The 23,650-nt window shown below is 34.6% G+C and overlaps 5 protein-coding genes across 5 annotated transcripts; 3 read left to right on the top strand and 2 right to left on the bottom strand.

The window, feature by feature from the left end:
* Window positions 1-499: 499 nt before the first annotated feature.
* Window positions 500-3,746, bottom strand: LOC111208475. Its single transcript, XM_048765001.1, has one exon. It carries the CDS (start codon window positions 792-794, stop codon window positions 579-581), a length of 216 nt encoding a protein of 71 aa, XP_048620958.1. The 5' UTR covers window positions 795-3,746; the 3' UTR covers window positions 500-578.
* Window positions 3,747-6,896: 3,150 nt separating this feature from the next.
* On the top strand, window positions 6,897-10,625 carry LOC106368575 (E3 ubiquitin-protein ligase ORTHRUS 2-like; the record flags this gene model as incomplete). Its single annotated transcript, XM_048767002.1, has 9 exons — window positions 6,897-7,475; window positions 8,202-8,743; window positions 8,855-8,980; window positions 9,089-9,188; window positions 9,269-9,333; window positions 9,411-9,513; window positions 9,623-9,767; window positions 9,872-10,086; window positions 10,214-10,625. Coding segments are annotated over 9 exons (2,070 nt in total), but the record flags the coding sequence as incomplete, so codon positions are not given.
* A 3,164-nt stretch (window positions 10,626-13,789) lies between these two features.
* LOC106411682 (serine/arginine repetitive matrix protein 1) lies at window positions 13,790-14,775 on the top strand. The gene has a single exon (XM_013852489.3). It carries the CDS (start codon window positions 14,095-14,097, stop codon window positions 14,551-14,553), a length of 459 nt encoding a protein of 152 aa, XP_013707943.1. The 5' UTR covers window positions 13,790-14,094; the 3' UTR covers window positions 14,554-14,775.
* A 3,835-nt stretch (window positions 14,776-18,610) lies between these two features.
* On the top strand, window positions 18,611-21,598 carry LOC106416294. The gene is made up of 8 exons (XM_013857151.3): window positions 18,611-18,862; window positions 19,202-19,410; window positions 19,498-19,679; window positions 19,761-20,045; window positions 20,141-20,199; window positions 20,287-20,323; window positions 20,589-20,660; window positions 20,747-21,598. Exons 1-8 carry the CDS (start codon window positions 18,769-18,771, stop codon window positions 21,441-21,443), a joined length of 1,635 nt encoding a protein of 544 aa, XP_013712605.1. The 5' UTR covers window positions 18,611-18,768; the 3' UTR covers window positions 21,444-21,598.
* LOC106416295 (protein MEMO1) lies at window positions 21,465-23,404 on the bottom strand. Its single transcript, XM_013857152.3, has 8 exons — window positions 23,178-23,404; window positions 22,901-22,985; window positions 22,758-22,826; window positions 22,560-22,672; window positions 22,372-22,483; window positions 22,133-22,276; window positions 21,860-22,034; window positions 21,465-21,763 (listed from the first exon to the last, which is right to left on the bottom strand). Exons 1-8 carry the CDS (start codon window positions 23,227-23,229, stop codon window positions 21,632-21,634), a joined length of 882 nt encoding a protein of 293 aa, XP_013712606.1. The 5' UTR covers window positions 23,230-23,404; the 3' UTR covers window positions 21,465-21,631.
* Window positions 23,405-23,650: the final 246 nt, after the last annotated feature.

Raw genomic sequence — 23,650 nt, 5'->3', positions numbered from 1 at the left:
CCTTTTATCAATACGGCTAAATTGGCCGGTAAAAATAAAGAAAGGTCATTTATTATCTTTGGTTTGACCTATATATCAACCGAAAAGTAGATTTTATTATTCTTTGTCGGCTAAGTGTTGTGTTTGGTGCTTATTTCTCTTGTATTATGATTCTAATGCTTAAAACATTCTTCATAAATAGGATGATAAAAGGATGACGTTCTTTCTTTTCTTCCAGTTTTTGGGTTGCTTACATAATATGTGAAAAACAATCAGTAAAAAGATCAACCAACCCACTGAGGAATATATAATAAAGAACGAGTCAATATCACAAAAGCATCATTAAAAGTTTGACAAAAGTACCAATTTAGCATCGTTCAAATTCACTTGGTTTGACATTAACAAAGATACAAAATTTCAAAATCATTTAAAATAAACCACTCATACATGTATATATAGATCGGACCCCTTCGTTGCTGGAGTTCCATAAACGCTTTATTCATTCATTTTCGTATACTCCTTACTGTTATAATAGTTCAATATTTCCCTAATTAGCAACTTATTTTCTTATTCAGCTAATTAAGGAATGTGGAGAATTATTATGATCTTTTATCTTCTAGCTCTGGTTGGAAGGGGAAACTCTGGGAGAACGCCGATATGGAGGAAGGATTTAAGACGACTACACGGTTTGCAAAACCAGCTTCAGCGAGGTCTGGTTCCTCCCTCACAACCCTCTCTATGCCATAATAGAGTAAACACTCTTTCTCATCAAGATGCTTACTCTTCCCAATCTTATGTTCTTTGTCCCTGATCATGCTTATTTCAACAATGATAACCCTTTTTTTCGTTCTCTATGCCAAAAATATTTCATAGTTGTATCCGTTGGCATATTGATATATATATATAAAACTTTTTGTTTGTTTGGTTGGCCACTTTGAATATTATATATCATTCTCTAGGAGATTTGATTCCTTGAAAGGATGAGATCTTTTTCCTAATTTCGGCAGCTGCATATGTGTGTATTGCTGTACTTAACAATGATACTTGTTGGCGACGAAAACAAAGAAGAAGAAAATAGTGTGGAAAATAGACGCGAAAAACAATTCAACAAGACAGTGGACGACTTAGATGACATTAGTCAAAGTAAATCATGATATTAATTTGGAATTTTAATGACTTCAATACCAAATCATACAAGAAAATGGCGTCTGCGTTTTATATTTATATAAAAAGTAGGTGTTTTTGTCAAAGAAAGAAGAAAATGTTCTAATTTTTTTCATTGATTGTAATAGCCTATATGTATGATAGAAATGCCCTAGATACTTTTTTTGACGTCGCCCGAGATATTTATCTCAACTTAAAGTATATTAATATATAACATAAATAGTAAATAATAGTTGTATGTTTTCCCGTATGTTGAAGTATATATGCAATTTTTGAATGTTCAACTTGTGATGTAGATACAAAAGAAATTTTGTATCGTGAATGCATTTAGTGTACGTATATATAAGTCGTAATTAGTGTATTATCTTGGATTTCATCCCAAACGTAGTGAGAATTCACCTTTGTATACACTGTCCATTCATGGAATATCTGATTAACTGCAATATGTAAAGAAACTTTATATTCACAATGTAACTATGTAGGATTTTTCAGAAACACCAAAAGCCAACAAGTAGATGCTGACCCCCAGTCCATCTTAGTCATACATGCAGTAGAATAACCTAACATGACAACATAAAAAAAAACATGACAACATAACATGTGAGAGTTTGAGAGATATAGGACACAATGTCAACTCCAAATCACAAAAAATCGCGAATTATAAGTTGGAGTCTGCATTTGACATTGCATTTAACATAACTCGGAGATCCTTCAAGATACCAAACCATTCGAGTATAGCTGAATTCCAATGCTTTTACGTTAATGTTGCACAATTTGAGCCAGGATATGCACATCTTAGGAAAACAATGATCATGCATATATGTAAGGTAAACTGATCCTTTAAAAAAGTATCCTATAACCTTCGATATCATTAACAAAATCTCCCTCACTATAGCTAACTTATTATTCTTTTTTCATTGGTGTGTGTGTAGCTAACTACTCGCTTAGTTCCCAGCAACAACACCCACAACAATGTCAAGAAACATTTTCTCTCAAACAAATATATACCCTGAGGTGATTGAACTACTTAAATTCGAAGAAAATATTTCAACATACCTAAGCCTTTCAAATGGAAGCATTTACTAAGATATCATTTAAACTTTTAAATAGCTTTAGGATCATTTAAATAAGAATGTATATGCAGTGCCCCAGTTGTTAATGTAAAAAATGAATAGTCTAAATTCTTATAGAATATAAAAATACCCTCTCAAAGTTTCAGTAAGCACAAAAATCCAGTAACAAGGTGCTTGACGTAATACATATGACGGATTCTTGAGTTTATAGTTTTTTCTAACCATTTGATGCACATCCTGAAGACAACTTCATATAAACTTTTTGTTGTAGATAAGTAGATCACCATGACATAAATGCATTATCAACATCCATCTAGTGAATTTTCCATTGTTTTACAGCTACAACTTTGAGAAATGTTCACACAATCGTCATTTTCACAACTGTAGTAAACGTTTTTTCATAACTGACACTTTCTTCTTTGTTTATTTTCATATGCAACTGATCTTAGTTTATACTCCCTCTATTTTTTTATATAAGTCGTTTTAGAAAAACTTTTATGTTTTAGAAAAACTTTTATGTTCCAAATTATATGATTTTTTCGGTTTTTTTATGTAAAATTTATTAACACTTAATGTTATATGACCAATAATAATATACCTTCTATTTTATTATTGGTTGATTTGTGGTTAGGTAAATAATTAATGATGTTTTTGTTTAGAAAATATAAAAAATTAATGATTTCTTAATGTATGTGCAAAATTCTAAAACGACTTATATTAAAAAAACGGAGGGAGTATTGTTCAACCTGAACACCATTCGATTTATTTATGATTGTAAAAATTCGGTGACACTAAATTGGCTTCTTACCGGTGGAAGATCCATAATGAATCAAGTCTCATTCTTTTCAAGAGCATCGTCTTCACATGACATCGTATTTTTCCATTTTATCTTTAATTGCTCAGATTAAAAGTCACATAAATGCGATTGTGACTACTTCTAGAAAAGCGTTATGAACATGTAACTGGAGATAGAATAGAAGACCATACCTTGAGTCGATGATGATGTATTAGGTTGAGCCAGAGAGTAGTGAAGGCTGTATAAAAACCCGAGTTGTATATAACATATAATCATTTGGTCGGGTTGATTTGATTTTCATACAGTGAACCTTTCCCAAATTTGTATTTTACACAACTGACATGTACTCTCAATAATCCTATCATATGTAAACTTCCTTGATTTTCTCAATTTGACCACGCTTCGTACTACTTAGAAGAAATATTTCCAAAATGTGTATAAAATCTTCATCATATATACTAGAGTGTTGTCACAACGAGTCAAAGGAGTTGCATGTAAATGACTTACACGAAGGATGAGCATGTGCCATGTGGTCAAGGGAATATTTAGAAATTTTTAATAAACAAGAGTGGGATATGAAAATAAGATGAGACTAAGAGACTTATGGATCAGTAATAAATAAGCGGCAAAAATTATCATATGTGAATAAGAAATGTGAAGTTTGAGGACTCGCCTTAACAGACCGAAGTCCCAAAATCCGCTTTTATACTTCCACTCCATTCAGGAGGGAGATTAGTGCCCTATACAATATATATAAACAAGAAGGGAGATAAGCAATTTCTTTGCCTTAGGCCCCTCCTCGGTTATATGCGCCCTCTTGGTTCTCTATATACAATAACTTGGCAGGTAACTAATGTGACACAGCACATACGAAGATTAGCTCATCTCTCCGTGAAACCTATCTTTAACATCAGTGCTTCGATTAAACTTGATTCCACTATGTGGTAGGCTTTGCTCAGGTCTATTTTGATAGTCATAAATTATTCCTTACATATTGGGTTAGTGCTGAGAGCATGAAACTTTTCTTGCCTTTGTATAATATAAACCTTCGTATAATATTATATGTGACTAAACATCTTGCCACAAAGGCAGATTGTGTCTTCGAGATTAAGCTCAGGGTAACTCTTTTGAATCTCTTGCATAGTAGTTGCTCAGGCCCGGTCACTGCGACCCGTTTTATGAGGAGGCATTCCTTCTATCAAAGTTACGCAAATATAATCGAGATATTTACTCCAGAAGACACAATTCAAGTTTTCAATTACCTAAAAAGACACTTTGAGCTCTGTGAACACTTCTTCTTAGTGAATTGTCTTATCTATCCCTCAACTATGTGAACTCTCTCTTTTCTTTGAATCATTAACTAGATGGAACCTTTTAACTATAACCACTTTAATATTTTTAAAACAATAAAGCTAATTTTTTTTTTCTTTATTAAAAACATCTTTACCTATTCTCTTCCTAAATTCCTAGATCTTGTAACATCTCAGAAAACAAATCATAATCCTCTTTCTCTCTGTCTCAGATTTCTCGATCCAGAAATTGTAGTGTCCGTAATCACGCCGCTTTGCTTCGGTTTCAATCTCCGACATGGAAGGTTTGTTTCTCGTTTCACAAGCAATAACATAATTATCGTTTGTCCTAGCGGCTTAAAAACAAAACTCACTGTTTCTTGATGAATCTTTGTTTCATTGCAGAGAACAGAGAAGACGATGTCTCCCCGAGAGACTTTTCGCAACAGATCGGTTCTCCTGTCGCCGTTGAATATTACTCAAGACCTAACAAAATTGCTTTCATCCGCCATCGTCTTTGTGGTTCTCCAGAATTTGTGGACAAGATACTTGTGGTCAAGAGAATTGTGGTTAAGAAAATTGTGTTATAGAAGAGAGCATTGTGGATAAGATAGTTATGGACAAGATACTTGTGGTCAAGAGAATTGTGTTAATGATTTTTCCTTTTTTCAGATCCTGCAGAGGACGCCGTAGACCACCGTCTTCCCATGAGGCTCTTCGCAACTGATAGATTCTCGAGGCTCAGTCCCGTGGAAATGATGGCGGTGGCGGTGGAGGGCGTGGTGGAAGAAGCGGTGGATACCACAGTGGAGGCGGTGGTGGTTGTGGAGGCGATGGTGGAAGACGTGGGTATGGATACAATGGTGGTGGTTGGTGGAGGTGGCTGCCGAATCTTCATCCACAAAACCTTGAACATGAGACCTCATCCATAAGATCTTCATCCACAAAACCTTGAACATGAGACCTCATCCATAAGATCTTCATCCACAAAACCTTGAACATAAGACATCACAAACCTCATTCACACAATCTCATCCATGGAACTCTGTTAAAAAACCTTTAGTTACAATTTTTTGGTCCATTTGAAATTAGTTATTGTCTTTTTGATGGTAAATTTACTATATATGAAAGAAAAGTTTGATCATCTTTTTATGAAAATGATGAACTTATAATCCACTAAAACCATCCACAAGACTTCGTCCACGAAATCTAGTCTACAAAACTCTTGTAAGATTAAAAATCTCGTCCACAAAGCTTCGTCCACACGTTCACATATCTTCCATCCACGACTGCACCATCCAACATAAAACCCATTAGCTATATCCAATATACCTTTACATTTATTACAACTGAACCGTAATATAGTTACAAAGAAAGAAACAAGACTTCTAAAAAGTTAACACTCTCTTTACAACAACCAAGGGTAGTTCTGGGCAATAAAAGACAGCTGACGGGATAAAGTGGAAGGAATGTGTGCCAAACTCACATTGTGTCTTCCGCCGAGAAACAAACACACAATGTGTCTCTTTGTGTAACTGTCTCAATATAATCTTGTAACTCATATTGCATAAGATAATATGTCTAGATTTGATCATCTCTCTAGGCTTATCCTTTTTAGAGATAAGAAAAATATATATTCATTTTGTTTAGTCGGAGATCAAAGCTTCTAAGTGGTAAAAAAATTTCTCACTAATTTTATAAGTCTTGGTGCATTTCACGCTTGAATCTTTGGTACAACCTACTCGTCATACCATCCGGTCCATGTGTTTCATCCTGGTTGATGTCGAATAAAGCTTTTGAATCTCATGTTCTGATGATTTTGCTAAAAGTATCCATTCGACTATACTTTTTTGATTATAGAAAATAGTTTTTTTCTCTAAAAGTTAAAATCAATTGTCTTCTCCAATCTTCCGACTAGTCAATACACATGTTCATCATCCTGGACAAAATCAATTTTGGTTTTCAATTCCTCAATGAATATAACAAAATTCCTTGGTGTGTTATTTTATCAACTGCCAATATTACTTTGATAAGTATAAGCTAACTTTTTGATGAAAATTCTCAAATAGAGTTTCATCAAAAAATATCCTCCCCAAGATAATTTTACCCTAATGTTGTTACAGCCCGTCATAAAAACATAATTTTGAAAATTTGAAAAAATAATTTGATATGTGGTCAAGTGGTGATTAACTTGATGGTGAAGCCCAATACAGTGAAGCCATTTGGGTTCGAGTCCGGGCCACTAGAAAATTAAAAATTTGGCAACGCTAAAGATAGAAGACCGACACGTGGGCCGAAAATGTAGGCTGGTAACACGTGAGCCGAAAACGTAAACTGCTAACACGTGGTTAGCATGCATCCAGTTCAGTAGGGGCCAAGATACTGCTGTATAATTAAAAAAAAAAAAATCTAAAAATGATATATTGGATTAGATTTGGTGTGACTTTTTTTTGTCACTGAAGATTTGGTGTGACTAAATTCCGATTCTATGCCATTTTTTGTAGATTATTTCTCTTTTTCTTGGTCAAATTGTAGATTATTTCTTTTTAAAAAGATTTTAACATCTGGCAACGTTTGAAGTTCAAATAAATTAAAAAACCGCCACTACACTTCTCGTGTCCCTCTAAATTCGCCCAATATACACTCTCCACATGTATATATATCTCTTCGTCAAGACTTAGATTCTCGCAACACAACACTTCTTCTCTCTCTCTCTCTTCCTATCCAATCCTCGAGATGGCGTCCAACGGCGAAGGAGCATGCATGCAATGCAAGAAGATTCCTCCTACCGAGGAATCTCTCACGTGCCGCACCTGCGGAACTCCATGGCACGTGCTCTGCCTTTCATCCCCTCCTGACTCCCTTGCTTCCACTCTACAGTGGGAGTGCCCTGATTGCTCCGGAGATTTCGATCCTGTCCCCCAACCCGGTGAAGGATCAGATCTCGTGGCGGCCATTCGCGCGATCGAGTCCGACGTGACTCTGACGGACGAGGAGAAGGCTAAGAAGAGGCAGCAGCTTCTGAGCGGTAAAGCCGTCGTGGAGGATGATGATGAGGAAGAAGAAGAGAAGAAGAAGAGCTCCTCTATGGGTCTTGATGCTGATATCTTGGCCGCTCTTGGTGATAACTTGAAATGCCCTTTCTGTCTTCAGTTGCTTGAAAGGCCCGTGACGGTATGATCTTGCTCTGATGTCAGAATATATATTTGTCTCTTGTGCATGTTAATGTAGTGTTAGACTTGTGAATGATCTCTCTCTCTCTCTCTCTCTCTCGATGCTGATATTAGAAGATTGATTTTCCCTCTTATGCATGTTAAATTTTTGGAATACCTAGAATCTAATTTAGGGTTTGTTTTTACTGCAAACAAACAAATTTCATTGATAAATATTTGAGAATACAAAGTCAATTTAATTTAGGGGTCTCCCCTTAAATGCTGAAACTTTATTTGATAGGATTGTTGTCACTTGATTATATCATAGATTCTGTGTTTATTACTAGATTGATTTGCCTCTTATGCTGCCATTTCAACTATTTCTTGTTAATAATTGTTTGTGTACACTTATGTTGAAGATTGGTACATTGATTTGCCTCTTGTGCTTGATAATTTAGTGAAAGAATCTACTGTTAGCCTGGTGAATATGTTTGAGTCTCGAATTTATTTTAGTGTTTGAAACATATTTAATTATACGTTTGCAAGGTCATTAGTGATAAACTAGGTCAATAAGTGAGTGTTCACATAAATTTAAATATTATGAAATTTCTATTTCAACCACTACACTGTTAATAATTGTTTGTTGATGGTAAATCTATACTTGTTTCTTTTATTTTGTCACTATAAAGTTCTCTTCATTCAATATACCATTAAGTATTTGCTCGTGTATGTGTAATTATTTTTTCAGACGCCATGCGGACACAATTTCTGTTTGAAATGCTTCGTGAAGTGGACTGGTCAAGGGAAGCGAGAGTGCATAAAATGCCGCTTTGTAATTCCTAACGATGTGGCAGCGAATCCTCGTATCAACTCTTCCCTTGTTACTGCTATCCGTCTGGCCAAAGTTTCGAGAATTTCTGCTGCCGCTGCTGCTGCGAGTACTTCAAACGTTTACCATTATGTCAGCAATGAAAACCGACCAGATCAAGCATTTACGACTGAGCGCGCCATTTTATCCGGCATAGCAAATGCTGCAAGTGGCAAGATATATGTTACAGTACCAGGTGATCATTTCGGTCCTATTCCGGCCGAAAATGACCCTGTCAGAAACCAAGGTGTCTTAGTTGGTGAATCCTGGAAGAATAGGTTGGCTTGTAAGCAGTGGCGTGCTCACATCCCCCATGTTGCTGGGATTGCTGGACAATCGAAACATGGAGCTCAGTCCGTGGCACTCTCTGGTGGTTATGATGACGACGAGGATCATGGAGAATGGTTCCTCTACACAGGAAGGTATCCATTACTCTTTGGTTTTGGTACATTTGATTAGTCGTCCTAGTTTATTGGTAGCTGACTTGCTTCATTGTCTCGGTTATGTCTTGAATATGTGGGAATGTGTCACAGTGGAGGAAGAGACCTCAGCGGCAACAAAAGGACTAACAGACAACAGTCTTTTGATCAGAAATTTACAAATGGAAATGAAGCTTTAAGACTTAGTTGCAGAATGGGTTATCCTGTTCGCGTTGTCAGGTTAGCTGTTATTAGAGTATTATTCCATTACCTCAACACTTTTCTCACACACTCATTTTTTTCACTTGATAAACTCTTGACTAGAACTTTTTTAATTTTCATAACCAGGACTTACAAAGAAATAATTGCTGCATATGCCCCTGAGGAAGGAGTGAGATATGATGGTGTTTACAGGGTTGAGAAGTGCTGGCGTAAAGTTGGAGTGCAGGTATGCATACAGCTTAACAACCACCTGTTCCGTCTGAGGTTTTTATTATTTTTCCTGATCTATTCTTCTGTTTTGCATAGGGAGAATTTAAGGTCTGTCGCTACCTTTTCGTTAGATGTGATAACGCGCCAGCTCCATGGACCAGGTTTGATATACTTCTTGGAAGCGCCTTCTTTTATCTTTTTTTTTTGTTTGGGACTAACGCTATGTGTTAAACTGCAGTGACGAACATGGAGATCGTCCAAGACCTTTGCCTGACGTTCCAGAACTTGAGGAAGCAATAGACCTGTTTGAGAGAATTGAAACTCCATCATGGGATTTTGATGTAAGTTCAATTTTAGCATTCGGAGTGTGTGATTACTGATCAGATATCAATTTTTTTTACCTTATTTGTAATCTCTTCCATGTACCTGTGGATACACTTACTTGATCAGGAAGCTGAAGGTTGTTGGAAATGGATGAAGCCTCCTCCTGCTAGCAAACAGCCTGTTCATGTTTTGGATCCTGAGGAGAGGAAGTTAATGAAGAAAGCCATGAAGGTGGCTCGCGCAAGTACCTTGAGAGAACAACTTCTAAAAGGTTCAAATCTCCAACTCTCTGCTTCTTCTGATGCTAACTAATTATTAATTTCTGTTGTCGTTTGTGTATCTAAAACCGTTGTTGGGTGTCTGTTGTTGATACAGGATTTAATTGCCAAATATGTCTGCAAGTGATGAACTTTCCGGTGACAACGCCTTGTGCACATAACTTCTGCAAGGGGTGTTTAGAAGGTAAATTTGTTGGGAAGACTCGGATGATGGAAAGGAGCAGAGGTGGACGCACTCTTCGTGCAATGAAAAACATAATGAAATGCCCTTGTTGCCCCTCTGACATTTCTGACTTTCTCCAGAACGTTCAGGTAAACATCATCATCTTTTCTTCTTGCATTGGCCTTAAAACATACGCTATATTTACCACTATGAGCATACAAATTGAGAAATAGTTCGTCTGGTGAAATTTGCCATAACGTTATTGTGCGCAAACAGGTCAACAGAGAAGTTATGGATGTGATAGAGAAGCTGAAGAAACAGGAAGAAGGTGAAGCCTCAAGTGTAGATGAGAAGGAAGTAAACGCTGAGACAAAGTCTGAAGAAAACTCGGAGATCACGGACGCTGAAGATGTTGAACAACCGAGGAAAAGGGCTAAACTGGACTCTGAAGCAGTTGTTTCTGCGACTTAAAGACATCGAGGAAAACTCCATCTATCTATCTTTATTTATTTTTGTTTGTTTCTATCGAATCATCATAGACTATTTTTAAAAGCCAAGAAAAACCCTATTATCTAATTGGCTGTTACATTTGTAGAGCTTGCCTTTGATCGGTAAGTAAGCTCTTTATTAAACCTTTGATTGTTTTAACATATTATACATTTCGACTGTGTTTCTAAAATTCATTACTACTTTGGTTGGCACTTTTAGATAGCTGTTTCATAATAAACACTATATTAAGTACATTTCTTTTCCTTGTCAAATAATAAATATCAAAGATTATGAGCATCATTTTATCCAACTTTTATTTAAAAGAGGCAAAGAAAACCTTACAAAAAATTCTGAGACTATGATAAAATATGTCTATTTAGCTAAATTTAAAAATAAGAGCAAGTAAAAGTCTCCCGCTGTGCTTCGTTTATAGGCAAATCTATTTATTAGTTTACAACACATTGTAAGATGATGCGTTTTCACTGTGCTTCGTTTTTATACATTGGTTTACGACACCTTGTGGTGTTAAAAAAAAAAAGGTTTACAACACTTTGTTAGATAATACATTTGCCACTATACTATACTTCCTGCCAAGTAAGCCACTATCAAATTTTTATCACCTGCTGATGTGCTTTGACCCAGAAAATATGAGCAAACATTAGTTTTATCGATCGGTATTGGTGTGAATTTATTTGAGATAGTGATCCAATCGCCAATTTTATTGCTTTTCATGTCGAAATAAACAGAGAATTAAAGTACTATTGTGGCTTAGACTTTGTACATCTACTCTCTGTATAAGCCTTGATGTTTGTTCACAATATTTTTACTGTGCATATGTACTTCATGCTTCTTGCCATTTGCTTAGCATTTTAGCCTTTAACGTTTTATGCAAAAATATGCACATTTCATATGGTAGCTTTCTGCATAGATTTTGACACATAGTCTTAATGCAGGAGTTTAGTATTTTTCACGGCATGCACATGCTTACGCGGACCTATATTACTGCTATTGTCGTATACCTTTTACATCGTTTTTTGTGGATGTCTCACTTATTTGCACGGAGGTGTGAGCATTCAACTCTAGAATTTGTCTGTGTGCATTTGGTTATCACCTAAATATTTAGCCACGCTGGCGCTTTTTGCCTGATATATCCATTGTGTTTGGGTAACGATTAGTTGAGTCATTGAATACCTCGAATTCTTATGCTCTCATTTGTCTGGCTAAGGTAAGTCTGGTTAATAAAGCCTTACAATGCCTAATTCTGCTCTTTTTACGTTGTTGGAGATATCCACGTGGAGTTTCCATTTCCTCCTTGGTTGTTATATGAGTGGATGTTAACCTCTTGCTCCACACGACAATTGGATGAGCTTAGAAGTAGAGGCGTAGTTTCATGGATGATACGACTAGAGCTAGAGTTAGCATTTAAAGATAATTATATAATATAGTTATAGTTAAAATAAAATTATTTTTAGGTAAAATTTGTAGTTTTTAAAATAACACATTATAAGTATTAATAATAAAATATACTTAAAATATTCTATTTTGAGAGAAAATGAAAGAAACCATTGGAATAAAATATAATCTAATTTTGAGGAGAAAAATGATGAAACCATCGAAAATGTTTTTTTGGGTATAACATCAAAGATGTTCTTAAATGGTTTGACACGTCTACGATGTAAATAAATACATATGTAAGATAATTTCAAACTACAGAATATGGAAAATCTATTTTAAACAAACTATGTTAACTTTTATTAATCCCTTATATACTAAAACACAAGTCACCTAACTGATCAAAATCTGACACATTGCATTGGCATTTGATTTATAAAAAGGAATATAAAACAAAACATTTCAACTCCTAAAAACTTGCAGATTATCTTTCACACGTTCAAAGTGAAGTGTGAGAATTTCAAACCGTTTAGTTAATCGAATGACTCTGTATAATTAACTCCCCAACCCACAATCACTTTGATCTGGATTTCTCTCATTTAAAACCACCATCTTTTTCAGTTTAACTCTTTCAAACAATTTCTGTGTGTTTTCATAAACTCTACACAATCAGTTTTTTTTCCATCTATGTGGTGTTAGACATTTTTAACCAAAATATGTGTTAGAAAAAAAGAAGACATTTTTAACCAAAAAAATTGTTAATACATATTTGGATTAATGAATTCTTTACCCGTACGTAGTACGGGCTCAAACACTAGTTACTTCTATACCATAAAGATGTCAAATAAACATGAATTACAGAACCGTATTCAAAAAAACATCGTACTCATATTTTTATAAAATTAAAAATTATGATAAAACTACAAAAATATTTAAAAAATCCAAATGCAAAACAAAAAAAAATTATCTTAATTGTATATAATTTTATAATTTATCTAATAATAATTTATGTGATATTTTAACTATTACATCTATTTTCAATATTATATTTGTCATAAATTATATTCAAAAGTAGATTGTAATAAATTAATATACATTTATGTAAAATGTTATCCATTAAAACATTTTATGACAAGAAATTCATGGCTAAAAAAGAAAAAAAACAAGAAATTCATATTCAGTTTTTTTTTTTAAATAATGTTTTGAGAAATTGCGTAAAATACTTTTAAGTTGTCTATCACTTTTAAAAAATATCATAACATTTGGTTTATGGTGAATAATTATTGTTTATGTTTTAGTATTTACAGGGTGTGATTGTGTTTATAAACTTTTATAAGTGTTTATAAATTATTTTAAATATTTATATATGATTTAGAAGAGTTAATTTAATCTTTTATCAAAATTTTAAAATACTTATGAAATTGATTATTTTTTCAAAGTAAATTTGAAAATGATACTCCCTCTGTTTCGATTTAATTGTCGTTGTAGGGAAAAAAATTCGTTTCAAAATAAATGTCGTTTTAGAATTTCAATGCAAATTCTTTTAATAAATTCTTTACTTTATTTTTTTATTAGTTGAAAAATAGTTAGGTGTATAGGTAATTGTGTTTTTGTTTTGGAAATATATAAGATCATATGTTTTCTTAATCCTTGTAGATAAATCTAGAACGACAATTAAAATGAAACGGATGTAGTATTAAACTAAGTTTGGAAAAATTAAATTTTCTCTTTTTCCAAGAAGTTAATTTGCTACTTTCATGAATTATTGTTAATCTGTATGAAACGAAAAACAAAGAAAATACATATGAAACGTAAAGTATAATCTAAATTTTAATCATACGGTTTATAATTAGTCATATATTAATTTCAAAAGCCAAATATATAATAAAAAAAATCAAGATATCACTATTGTATCTCCAAAAAAAAAATATTCTACTTTGTTGTTGTCCCCCACTAAAAATATACGTTTCGTTCAACAGGAGACCAACTTTCTTTAATAATCATATAAAAAGTAAAAACAAATTGTTTATAAAAAGCAAAAAATAAATTACAAAAAAAAAAAAGACAACAAGAGAGTGGAACAGCATTTTGCCATCGAAGACACGGTACAAGCCCAATCGTCTATAAAACAACTCCCTCTCTTCATCTTCCTCCACCATCTCCTCTTTTACAAGTACGCCCTTCACCTTATAATCTCTCTCATTTTCCTCCCAACATTTTCCTTTTCTCGCTAAAAACTCCATCTCCTTTCCTCCGTTCTCGAATCCAAATCCGCCATGGGAGTTGCCGTTCTTCAGCCTCGTGATTGTCTAACCGATCCTCTCTCCATCAGAAACATCCTTCACCCTCCTCCACAACGGCCTAACAAACCGACGCCCAATCGCCGTCGCCGGAGTCCGCCGCGTCGTCAACCGGAGACCTCTCCTCCGCCAAAGGGATCGAAGAAGAAGAAGAAGAATCTCAACCACAACCACGTTAGAATTCCGAAGCGAGGAGAAGAGAAGGTACCAGATCTGAGATCTGCTCGTCAGATCGTATCAGATCCGGTGATGATCCCATCGCAGAGCCGGAGATCGACCCCAGCTTTGTTTTACGCTGGTCCAGTCACATCGACATCTCCGCCGCCGAGCGAAGTTCCCTTACCGGCGTTCTTCGCGAAGAGAAGCGTCTCCTCGTTCGAACCAGCCGACGCAACCACAGATCTGATCAGAATCTTGCGGTTAGACACCGCATGATTCGAGCGATCTCAGATCTCCGATCAATAAGAAAAATTATCTCTTCGCTAAATTCGAATCATTCTCTTATTTTTTCAAGGGGAATGATCGAAATATCTTCTTAACAGGTCTTTTAGTTTCGATGTCTCGTTAGTATGTGTATTGATAAGCTTTCCGTCTTCGAGTAAGCTATGATTTCGTAGGGTTCTTAATAATATAGATGATCTGATTAGTTTTGTTTAATTATGTTTTAAAGTAGAGATGTCTTTTTCTTACGGTAAAATGGTATCCATAATCCATGTAATAATCTTCTCTTAAGTATTTCCTCATCTTTGTAATTTTCTTATCTTAATATTGAAGAAGCTCTTTCTATTAAAAAAATTGTAATGAAATGAGATGTTTGTGGGTGATTCGAAAAACGGAGGTTGAATCTGATGTTTATAAAGGTGATTATTAGTTTCTTGCAAAACAAAATGAGAGATTGTATTAGAAATTCTACAAACTATGTAATGAAAACTTTGTGACTTAATGAGTTAAGTTCAGTTGGAGCTCCTAAACTTGTTCGATCCGACAAGTTGAGGATCCGTATGCGTTTTCTAGCCGTTTGTTTTGGACCTATCACAAGTCACAACGATTGTTTCTCTTGGTTTCTGTTTGACAGGCACATCAAATGATAAAAATAATTTGTACATTGAACGAAATTGATATAGATTTAGGACCTATCTTTCTTAGATTGTATTCTTATGTAATGAAAATATCAATAATGTGCTCACGATTTACAAAAGTATATCTGTTGACTTGTTGGTTCAGAACTTCCATCATAATATCATATTGATCCTTCCTCTCATGAAAAAGAGCACACAATGGTTTGCGAATCAGGTGAAACCCATGGTTCAGTGTGATAAATTGATCACGCTGCTTGTTTGCAATGAGTTCAGTGAGGCTACTGAAGCATGAAAAAGGTCTACAAAATTTTCTGAGTCAGGAGAAAAGACTGTATGCACAAAAGCAAGGACAACACTTTGGTTGAAGGAACAACACGCTGGAAACAGAACAATGTCGGTTCTATGATACATCATAGACAGATAACAAACTAAGTCCCACATTGGAGAATTATACAATGAGTGTCTAATATATAAAAAGATGTCTAACTATAATTAGTACGAAGCTTTTTGGGATGGAAACCAAAAGTAAATCCATGCGGGCCAGCCTGTTAGACACAAAGTGAACAATATCGTATTAATCAGATAATATAGAGTTGGACATGGGGTTTAACAATCCCAACAGAACACACCAGATAAGCCATTGATCATGGTTTGGAGTAATGGAAGCTGCTTCTTGTCCAATGAACTCACATCCTCTTATTATATAAAGATTTGCTTTGTATTGTTTAAAATCATTCATCATTTTTAATAAAAATCTTTATATTTAATTTGTTGATCATTTGTTCTTCATCAAACATCTTATTTTCTAAGTCGTTGGAGTGTGTTATATCTTCGGGCTTAGAAGCGAGTATATCAAGAGTTTCCACAGCCCTTGTGTGGCCATTAAATCCATTTCCCTTGGTCGATTGTGCTTTCTAGCTCATTCCGTGCAAGGTTTATTCAATCCAGTGACATCTGAATGTGTTTCTTGGACAAGATCGCATCACATGGATATAAGGAAATATTAGTTGACTCATCACCCACTATGCATCTTTCTAATCCTTGTGTATTCACGTCTTAAATTTTGGATGACTATTACATATTCATTGATATAAGTGTTGAACATCTTGTAAATCATGTTCAGACACATAATTACGAAGTTAAAGTCTATCACCCTTTTAAGGAGCTTGTCATACATTGATGACATCAAATATCGAAGAAGAGTGTCAGGAGAAATCATCAACAAGCACAACATAAATGACATGCAAGTGTGAAGATTATGCTGATATATTTACCAAGATGTTTATGTTTATTATTTTGAGAAGTTATTATTTTTGAAAAGTTAATTCAAAAATATCAGCTGATGTTTTCATGAGGGGAGTTAATGCACTATATATGCTCTCTTTTTCCCTGAACCATATTTTTTCCGTTAACCTTTTTTAGTAAAGTTTCTAACGAGGCTTCATGTTACACATTTTAAAAATATTTTTTGTATAATAGACATCCAAGAAGAATTGTTATAAATAACTAGATATAGATGACAATTATAGGTTATCTTATAAAATATTTTAAACATACTTATATCTAAATATTTACTTGCTAGGTGTTTTGTATTCACATACATGTATAATTATCATTTTGTATTTATTAATACATAAGTATTAATTAATTCAAAGATCAGCATAATAAGTTACTGTTTATGTTGAAAAAAAAATTGAATATCAAATTATTTAAATATGACAATTTTTTAATCAAAATACTTGTAATTATAATGCATTTTTTAAAAAAAATAGACACACAAACATAATATAATTTTTTTGGAAAATCTCTTTATACACTATATTCAATATGTTTTTTATTCATTAGTTATCAAGATATTCAATTTCATCCTTGTTTTTTTTGGAAAAATGATTAAATTTTTTGTAACATGTGACATTAAATTTCATTAATATTCATCAGAAAAACATCGACAACATGAACTTACCTACATCTCATCTTAAATAATAATAAAAATTATGGTGGCAAAACAAAATTTAAATTTAAGTTAAATTAAATTATAGAGATTATTTAAAATAATGAGTTAATTAAAAGTAATTAAAATATGACAAATAAGTAAAACTATATACAAGAACTCTACAAATTAATAATTTTGGTACTATGATATTTTATTAATTTATAGAGTTACTAATTTACAAAAAACAAAATTTATATATTTTTCTATTTTAAATATATACATTTTTAAAAAATAAGAAAAATATTTTATTTTATGTATATACATGAATTAAATTTTTGAAATTAGATATTCATATTCTTTTTACTATATTATTTAGTGTATATAAAATGTTTCATAGAGTTTAAATGTGGTTTATGTATAATTTTACTAAATCTCATCATAATATATTAAATTTTATGAAAAATATAAAGATATTTTTTTTGTGCATATAAAAAAAATATAATGGTTTGTTTGTACATGTATAATATATATATATAAATTAATAATTTATAATTTTAAAGGGATCCTATATTTACTTATGATTTTTAAAAAGTTATTAAATTATTATCTTATCTATTTGTGTCATATTGTCAACCGGCCTAAATTGAGACCAGATAAACTTATTAATTTATCATGTATTAATTTATAGAGTTTCTAATGTACTAACTAAAATTATTGACAACATGACAAATAAACAAAATTACTTAAAATTATAGAGAACATGACAAATAAGCAAAATCACTTATCAAATAATAATAGTATTTTTCTAGTTCTGATTTATATGATATTGCAATTAGGAGAAATATTACATAGACAATTCAAAAATTGACAATACTACATGTTTTATAATGATCTATTTTTAACTGCATCATTTGAGCAGCCCTATGAAAATCTATGTCTGAACGAGTTCACTTGCACCATGTTAAAGATCTATTGTACGGCAGGTTCACTTGCACCATGTTAAAGATCTCTTGTACGTTTTTTCTCTGTAATTTGCATATTTTTTTAATAAACCGTTTTCTTCCTAAATTGAAACCCATAAATTGAAACTTAGATTAGAAACATTAATGAATCATCAGTCAAACCATTGAATCGAGAGAACTTTCACATCAAATAATAATAGTATAAAGTCCTTAAATGTTATAGTACTATATATATATATATATATATGGTTATCTATGAAATAATATATCATAATTTATGAATTTTCATTCAAACCACTGAACTAATGAAATTTTCATATAAAATAATAATAGTATAGATTCCTTAAATATTATAGTATTACCATATATATATGGTTATCTATGGAATAACATATCACAATTTATCTTTGTTCACAACAAATATTATCATAAGTTTAGATTTCGTTTTACTAGATTCCATTGTCCAAATCCCTGGAAACCCCCATTTTTTGTATCATCAGTATAAACTCATTACACAAAAGTCTTAGGTAGGTCACATAGAAATTCGAAAAAGCAAATTTGCTTTTATCACTGTCTCCACCTTCTCTCCCTGCTTTGAGACTGCGACTCCACTTCTCTCTCTCACTCTCTCTCTCACTCTCTCTCATCTCTCAAGATCACTTCACAGTGGTACTGAATGACTCTTCTCCTCTTCTATTGCTTCTTAACCTCTCTTTCTCTTGCTCATGGAGCTTCAACCATTCACATTTCTCCTACTCAGCCTCCCACAGGTTTGTCTTTCTGTCTTAGGTTGCTTTTCTTTATTTTCTTTCTGTTTCTCTAGAAAGCCTTCTCTTTTCCTGTGTAAGTAAAAAGAGGATTCTTTCCATGAAAATGTCACTCTCCACTTTGCTCCAAAAATCTAAATTTAACTGAACCCTTCAAAGATTCTCAACTGATTCATTATGGGTCTAATCTAAAATCTGAGAAAATCATCAAAACTTGGGTAAATAACTTGGAACTTTTATTTGCAGCATCCTATGTAATTAGGTTTGGTCAAAAAAAGTTTCAGCCTAAACTACTATATTTTTTTTTTTTGTCTTAATTTCAGTATGATTTGTCTCTTTCAGATTCTGAGAAAACAATTTGGGAAAATTCTACAAGGAAATTTATAGTGGCAGAAACGCCATTATATGGACCACCTACTTACAATAACCCTCAAGTGATTGGAGATGTTTCAGTGGCTTTAGCTGCTCAAAGAACATTCAGAAAAGATCCTCTCAATGGTTTCCAGATATATACTGGAGGATGGAATATCAGCAGCCGACATTACTGGGCCGTAAGAATATATTTCTACTTCATTATGCATCTTGACTTATATGTTGATGTGAATTTAGATTTTGTCTTGATGTTTTTGAAATTGTAGTCTGTGGGCTATACAGCTGTTCCTCTCTTTGCTGTTGCTACTGTTTGGTTTCTTGGGTTTGGCATCTGCTTATTGGTTATATGCATGTGTCACATATGCCATAGAAGCCAATCTATTGGATACTCAAGAGTTGCTTACATTCTCTCCCTCATCTTCCTCCTCTTCTTCACTCTTATGGCAATGTGAGTAGTAAGAGAAGGGATCACAACTCTGCTCCATTCACGTTCACAATGAGCTTATCTGCTTTTGTGTCTTAATTGCAGAATTGGATGTGTAATGCTATACTCGGGTCAGATAAGGTACAATAAAAGCACGACAGAGACATTAGCTTATGTGATGAGCCAAGCAGATAGCACGGTTTCACAGCTTAAAGCTATATCAGATTACCTTACGTCAGCAGAGCAGATTAGAGTTCTTCAGGTGTCTTTACCGGCAAATGTTCAAACTGAAATCGATCAGATTGGAGCAAAACTGACTTCTTCAATAGCTACCATCACTGACAAAGCCACTAGTAGCTCCAATGACATAAGAAATTTCCTCAATTCCGTGTAACAACTAACAACAACAGCTCCCAAAAATCCTAAAATTTCCTTGAGAACAATGTGAACAAACAATCATCTTTTTTTTTTTTGTTATATTGCAGGAGGGTGGCACTTATAGTCGTTTCAATTGTCATGCTTATTTTGACATTTCTTGGTCTCGGTAAGGTCACTATTCCGAATCTTTTTTTTTGTATGACATCATCTTTCACTACATGTTTTTCAGCTGTCTGATTATCTTATGTTTCAGCTTCTTCAATCTTTGGGATGCAAGTCATCGTTTACACGTGAGTAAATGTGCTTTCTGCCACTTTCATGAATTAAAACTATCTGAATAACCAACGAGGAATTGACCTAGTGGCTAAAACTCTTGGATCACCTAGTAAGAGTCTAACGGGTCATGGGTTCGATTCCCGTTGGGAGGGATCTACTCTTCAAAGGTCCTCAGTTCGAGTGACCATTGGAACGAAACTAATATTACATGTGGTTTCGACCCGAACCTGGTAATTAAAAATAAAATAACTATCTGAATCATCCTTCCTCTTATTACAGCCTTGTGATCCTTGGATGGATTTTGGTGGCTGGTACTTTCATCTTGAGCGGAACTTTCCTTCTGCTACACAAGTATGTCTACTCTTCATTAACTACTTTCTTTTTTTTTCTTTTTTGTTAATTCAAAACCTTAAATGTTCTTTTTGTTTGAGCATCAGCGCAACCGCAGACACATGTGTGGCAATGAGCGAATGGGTAGAGAGACCCGCGAGCAACACGGCTCTAGACGAGATCTTGCCTTGCACAGACAACGCCACAGCTCAGGAAACTCTGATGCGCAGCAAAGAGGTGACGGGACAGCTCGTGGAGCTAATCAACACAGTCGTTTCTAACGTCTCCAACATCAACTTCTCTCCAGTCTTTCCCCAAATGTACTACAACCAATCCGGACCCTTGCTTCCTCTGCTCTGCAATCCCTTCAACCACGACCTCACCGATCGCCCTTGCTCCCCTGGCGAGCTCGATTTGAACAACGCTACTCAGGCGTGGAGCAGCTTCGTGTGCCAAGTAAACACGAACGGGACTTGCGTAACAACGGGGAGGCTAACGCCTGCGCTGTACGGTCAGATGGCGTCGTGCGTGAACATCAGCACGGGGCTGATCAACGACGCGCCGTTCTTGGTTCAGCTTCAGGACTGTTCGTACGCGAAGCAGACGTTTAGAGACATAACCAATAACAACTGTCCAGGGCTCAGACGCTATGGTTATTGGGTCTACGTGGGTCTGGCCATGTTATCGACGGCTGTGATGCTCTCGCTTGTGTTCTGGATCATCTACAGCAGAGAGAGACAGCACCGGAAGGAAGCTTTGCCAGAATATTCAGACAGTAAGGAGATCGTTAGAGTTAACTTCTGATGTATTTGGACGTTAACGTTGTGAGAGAAATGCAAAATTATTAGATAATCAGTTCAATGGAGGATGATGTTGTTGTTGTGCTTTTTCTTATTACATGTAAACACCAAACCTTTTGTTTTTCTTTTTTCTTTTTAAGGTTGTTTGCATTTGTTAAATGCTAGAAATATGCATGTAACAATCATTCAGTTTCAACATTCCGACTTAGCAGCAGCAGCAGCAGATGCATAGCTGACACTGCTGTCTCGCATAGTCTGGCACTGGCTTGACTGCTCGTACTTGAGGAAATTGATCTTAATCTTGCTTGAGCTATGTTTTATCATCTGTAAAGTAAACAACAAACAATAAGTGCCTAATTCACCACTAGATTCAAACATTATCATTCATTAATTGAACCATAGGAAAGAAAGTGGGGTTACATGGAGAAAAATACTAATAGGGTGGCGGCCACAAATGGTGTTGTCAAACTCCAAAAGATACTTGTTGAAAGCATCTGGATCACCGGTCTCTATTATATCCATACCCATCTTGTCTAGTGCCTCGATGGATTTGTGTATTGGACCGTGATTGTTGTCATAATGCATGTAATTAAACCTATAAAACACACACATACACACAAATCATTAGAGGCATTTTAACAAAGAAACGACAAACACAGTAAAAGGAGAGAGAATAGATAAGAGAGACAAAACCTGGAGCCCCAGTGACAGAAGTCAGAGGAGACAGAGAAAAAGTTGTTGGGATCATCCACATACTTTGATAGCAGCTCGCCGTACATGGCTTCGTTCTCTGCACTTACTGCTCCAACCAAGATTGGTACAACTTTCACATCGTGCCTGATCCCAAAAAAAAAAAACATTATTTTTTTACAAGTTTGCTCAGAAAAACCCCAAAAAACCTTTACAATACAATCAATCACAGTTTTGATTACCCTTGAAAAACTTTAGACAAAAAAGGCAAGTGCATTTCCATGCTATGCTCAGCTTCGTCGACTCGGAGATCCATCATTCCAAATTTCCCCATAGCTCTTATCTCCTTAATCACTGGTTGTGGTGAAATTTAAGTAAAGAAACACAACACGGTTTCCTCAAGTTTTAGCAATCAGAAGCGGCTACTTACTCTCCACATCAACAGGTAGATCTCCTATGGGAGTTTTGTAAACTTTTGCAGTCGAAAGTGCGCATTTTGGTGTGTAGTAATGGTGAGATGGACCTAAAATAAATATCCGGGTACTGAAAACAAAAAAGACACAACCATACTGAACCCATGATGATAAAAGATGTAATGAAAAGAACAAAAAAACTGAGATTGGTTTACATGTTGGTGGGATCAATGTTTGCAAAGGCATAAGCAGCTGCACGACCGGAGTAGGCGTAACCTGCGTGTCTGAATTCCATTGGAAAGTTGAAGATCACTTTTTGTTTGAGAGGAAGAGAGACAAAAGCAAAAAGCTATCTTACGGGGCAATGACGCCTCGGACATGAGGTGATTTGGTTAAACCAGTTGCTGTTAGCCATTCTCCAAGATCCGATGACAACTTTGTAGCTTCATTTTAAAAGAAACACAAAGCATATTCAAGTAGATTGAGAGACAGAGACACAAGAACAAGCGGACAATTCGAGAGAGAGATTAAAAGTCAAAACTCTTGACTTTTAGACAGTGAAACTAAAAAGCAGAGATAAACAACTGGTTTCTCTGTCCTAAAAAGTAAGAAAGCGAGAAAAGATGAGAACTCACGATTATCGGTATACCAAGACCCTGCGTGCGATGCTTGCCTCACTTTCTCCATTTTTTTTAGCAAAGTAATTGAAGGATTGTGATCGCTGACAGAAAAACTTAAATCTTACAGTATGATTTTTCTTATAATTGCTAGAGAGAGAGAGGAATCGAGAAGATTGTCCCTTTGTGCTTTTTTTTTTTTTTACTGTCGCGTCGGTCGCTCTGGGAAGAAACTCTAGAGCAGAAACGTTTGTGCCGTTTTTATTGCTGCCTCGCAAATGTCGTGCTGTTCATTTCCAGATGGGTTGGCTGATCCGACCAATACCAGCCGGAAACAAGCCGAATATTTTTTTTCCAACATTCTTCTATTCTCTTCTAAAACATATTTAACGGTTCTTTTAGTGATCAAAGCTCTTAGGAAGATAACTTACATATTTCGAATATAGAAGAAACAAATTCATAATAATGAATGGTAGGATGATTTGATGCTT

The sequence above is a fragment of the Brassica napus genome, chromosome C8 (assembly GCF_020379485.1).
Source record: "Brassica napus cultivar Da-Ae chromosome C8, Da-Ae, whole genome shotgun sequence".
In the NCBI taxonomy this organism is placed as follows: Eukaryota; Viridiplantae; Streptophyta; class Magnoliopsida; order Brassicales; family Brassicaceae; genus Brassica; species Brassica napus.
This window is presented reverse-complemented; position numbering and strand designations above follow the sequence as displayed.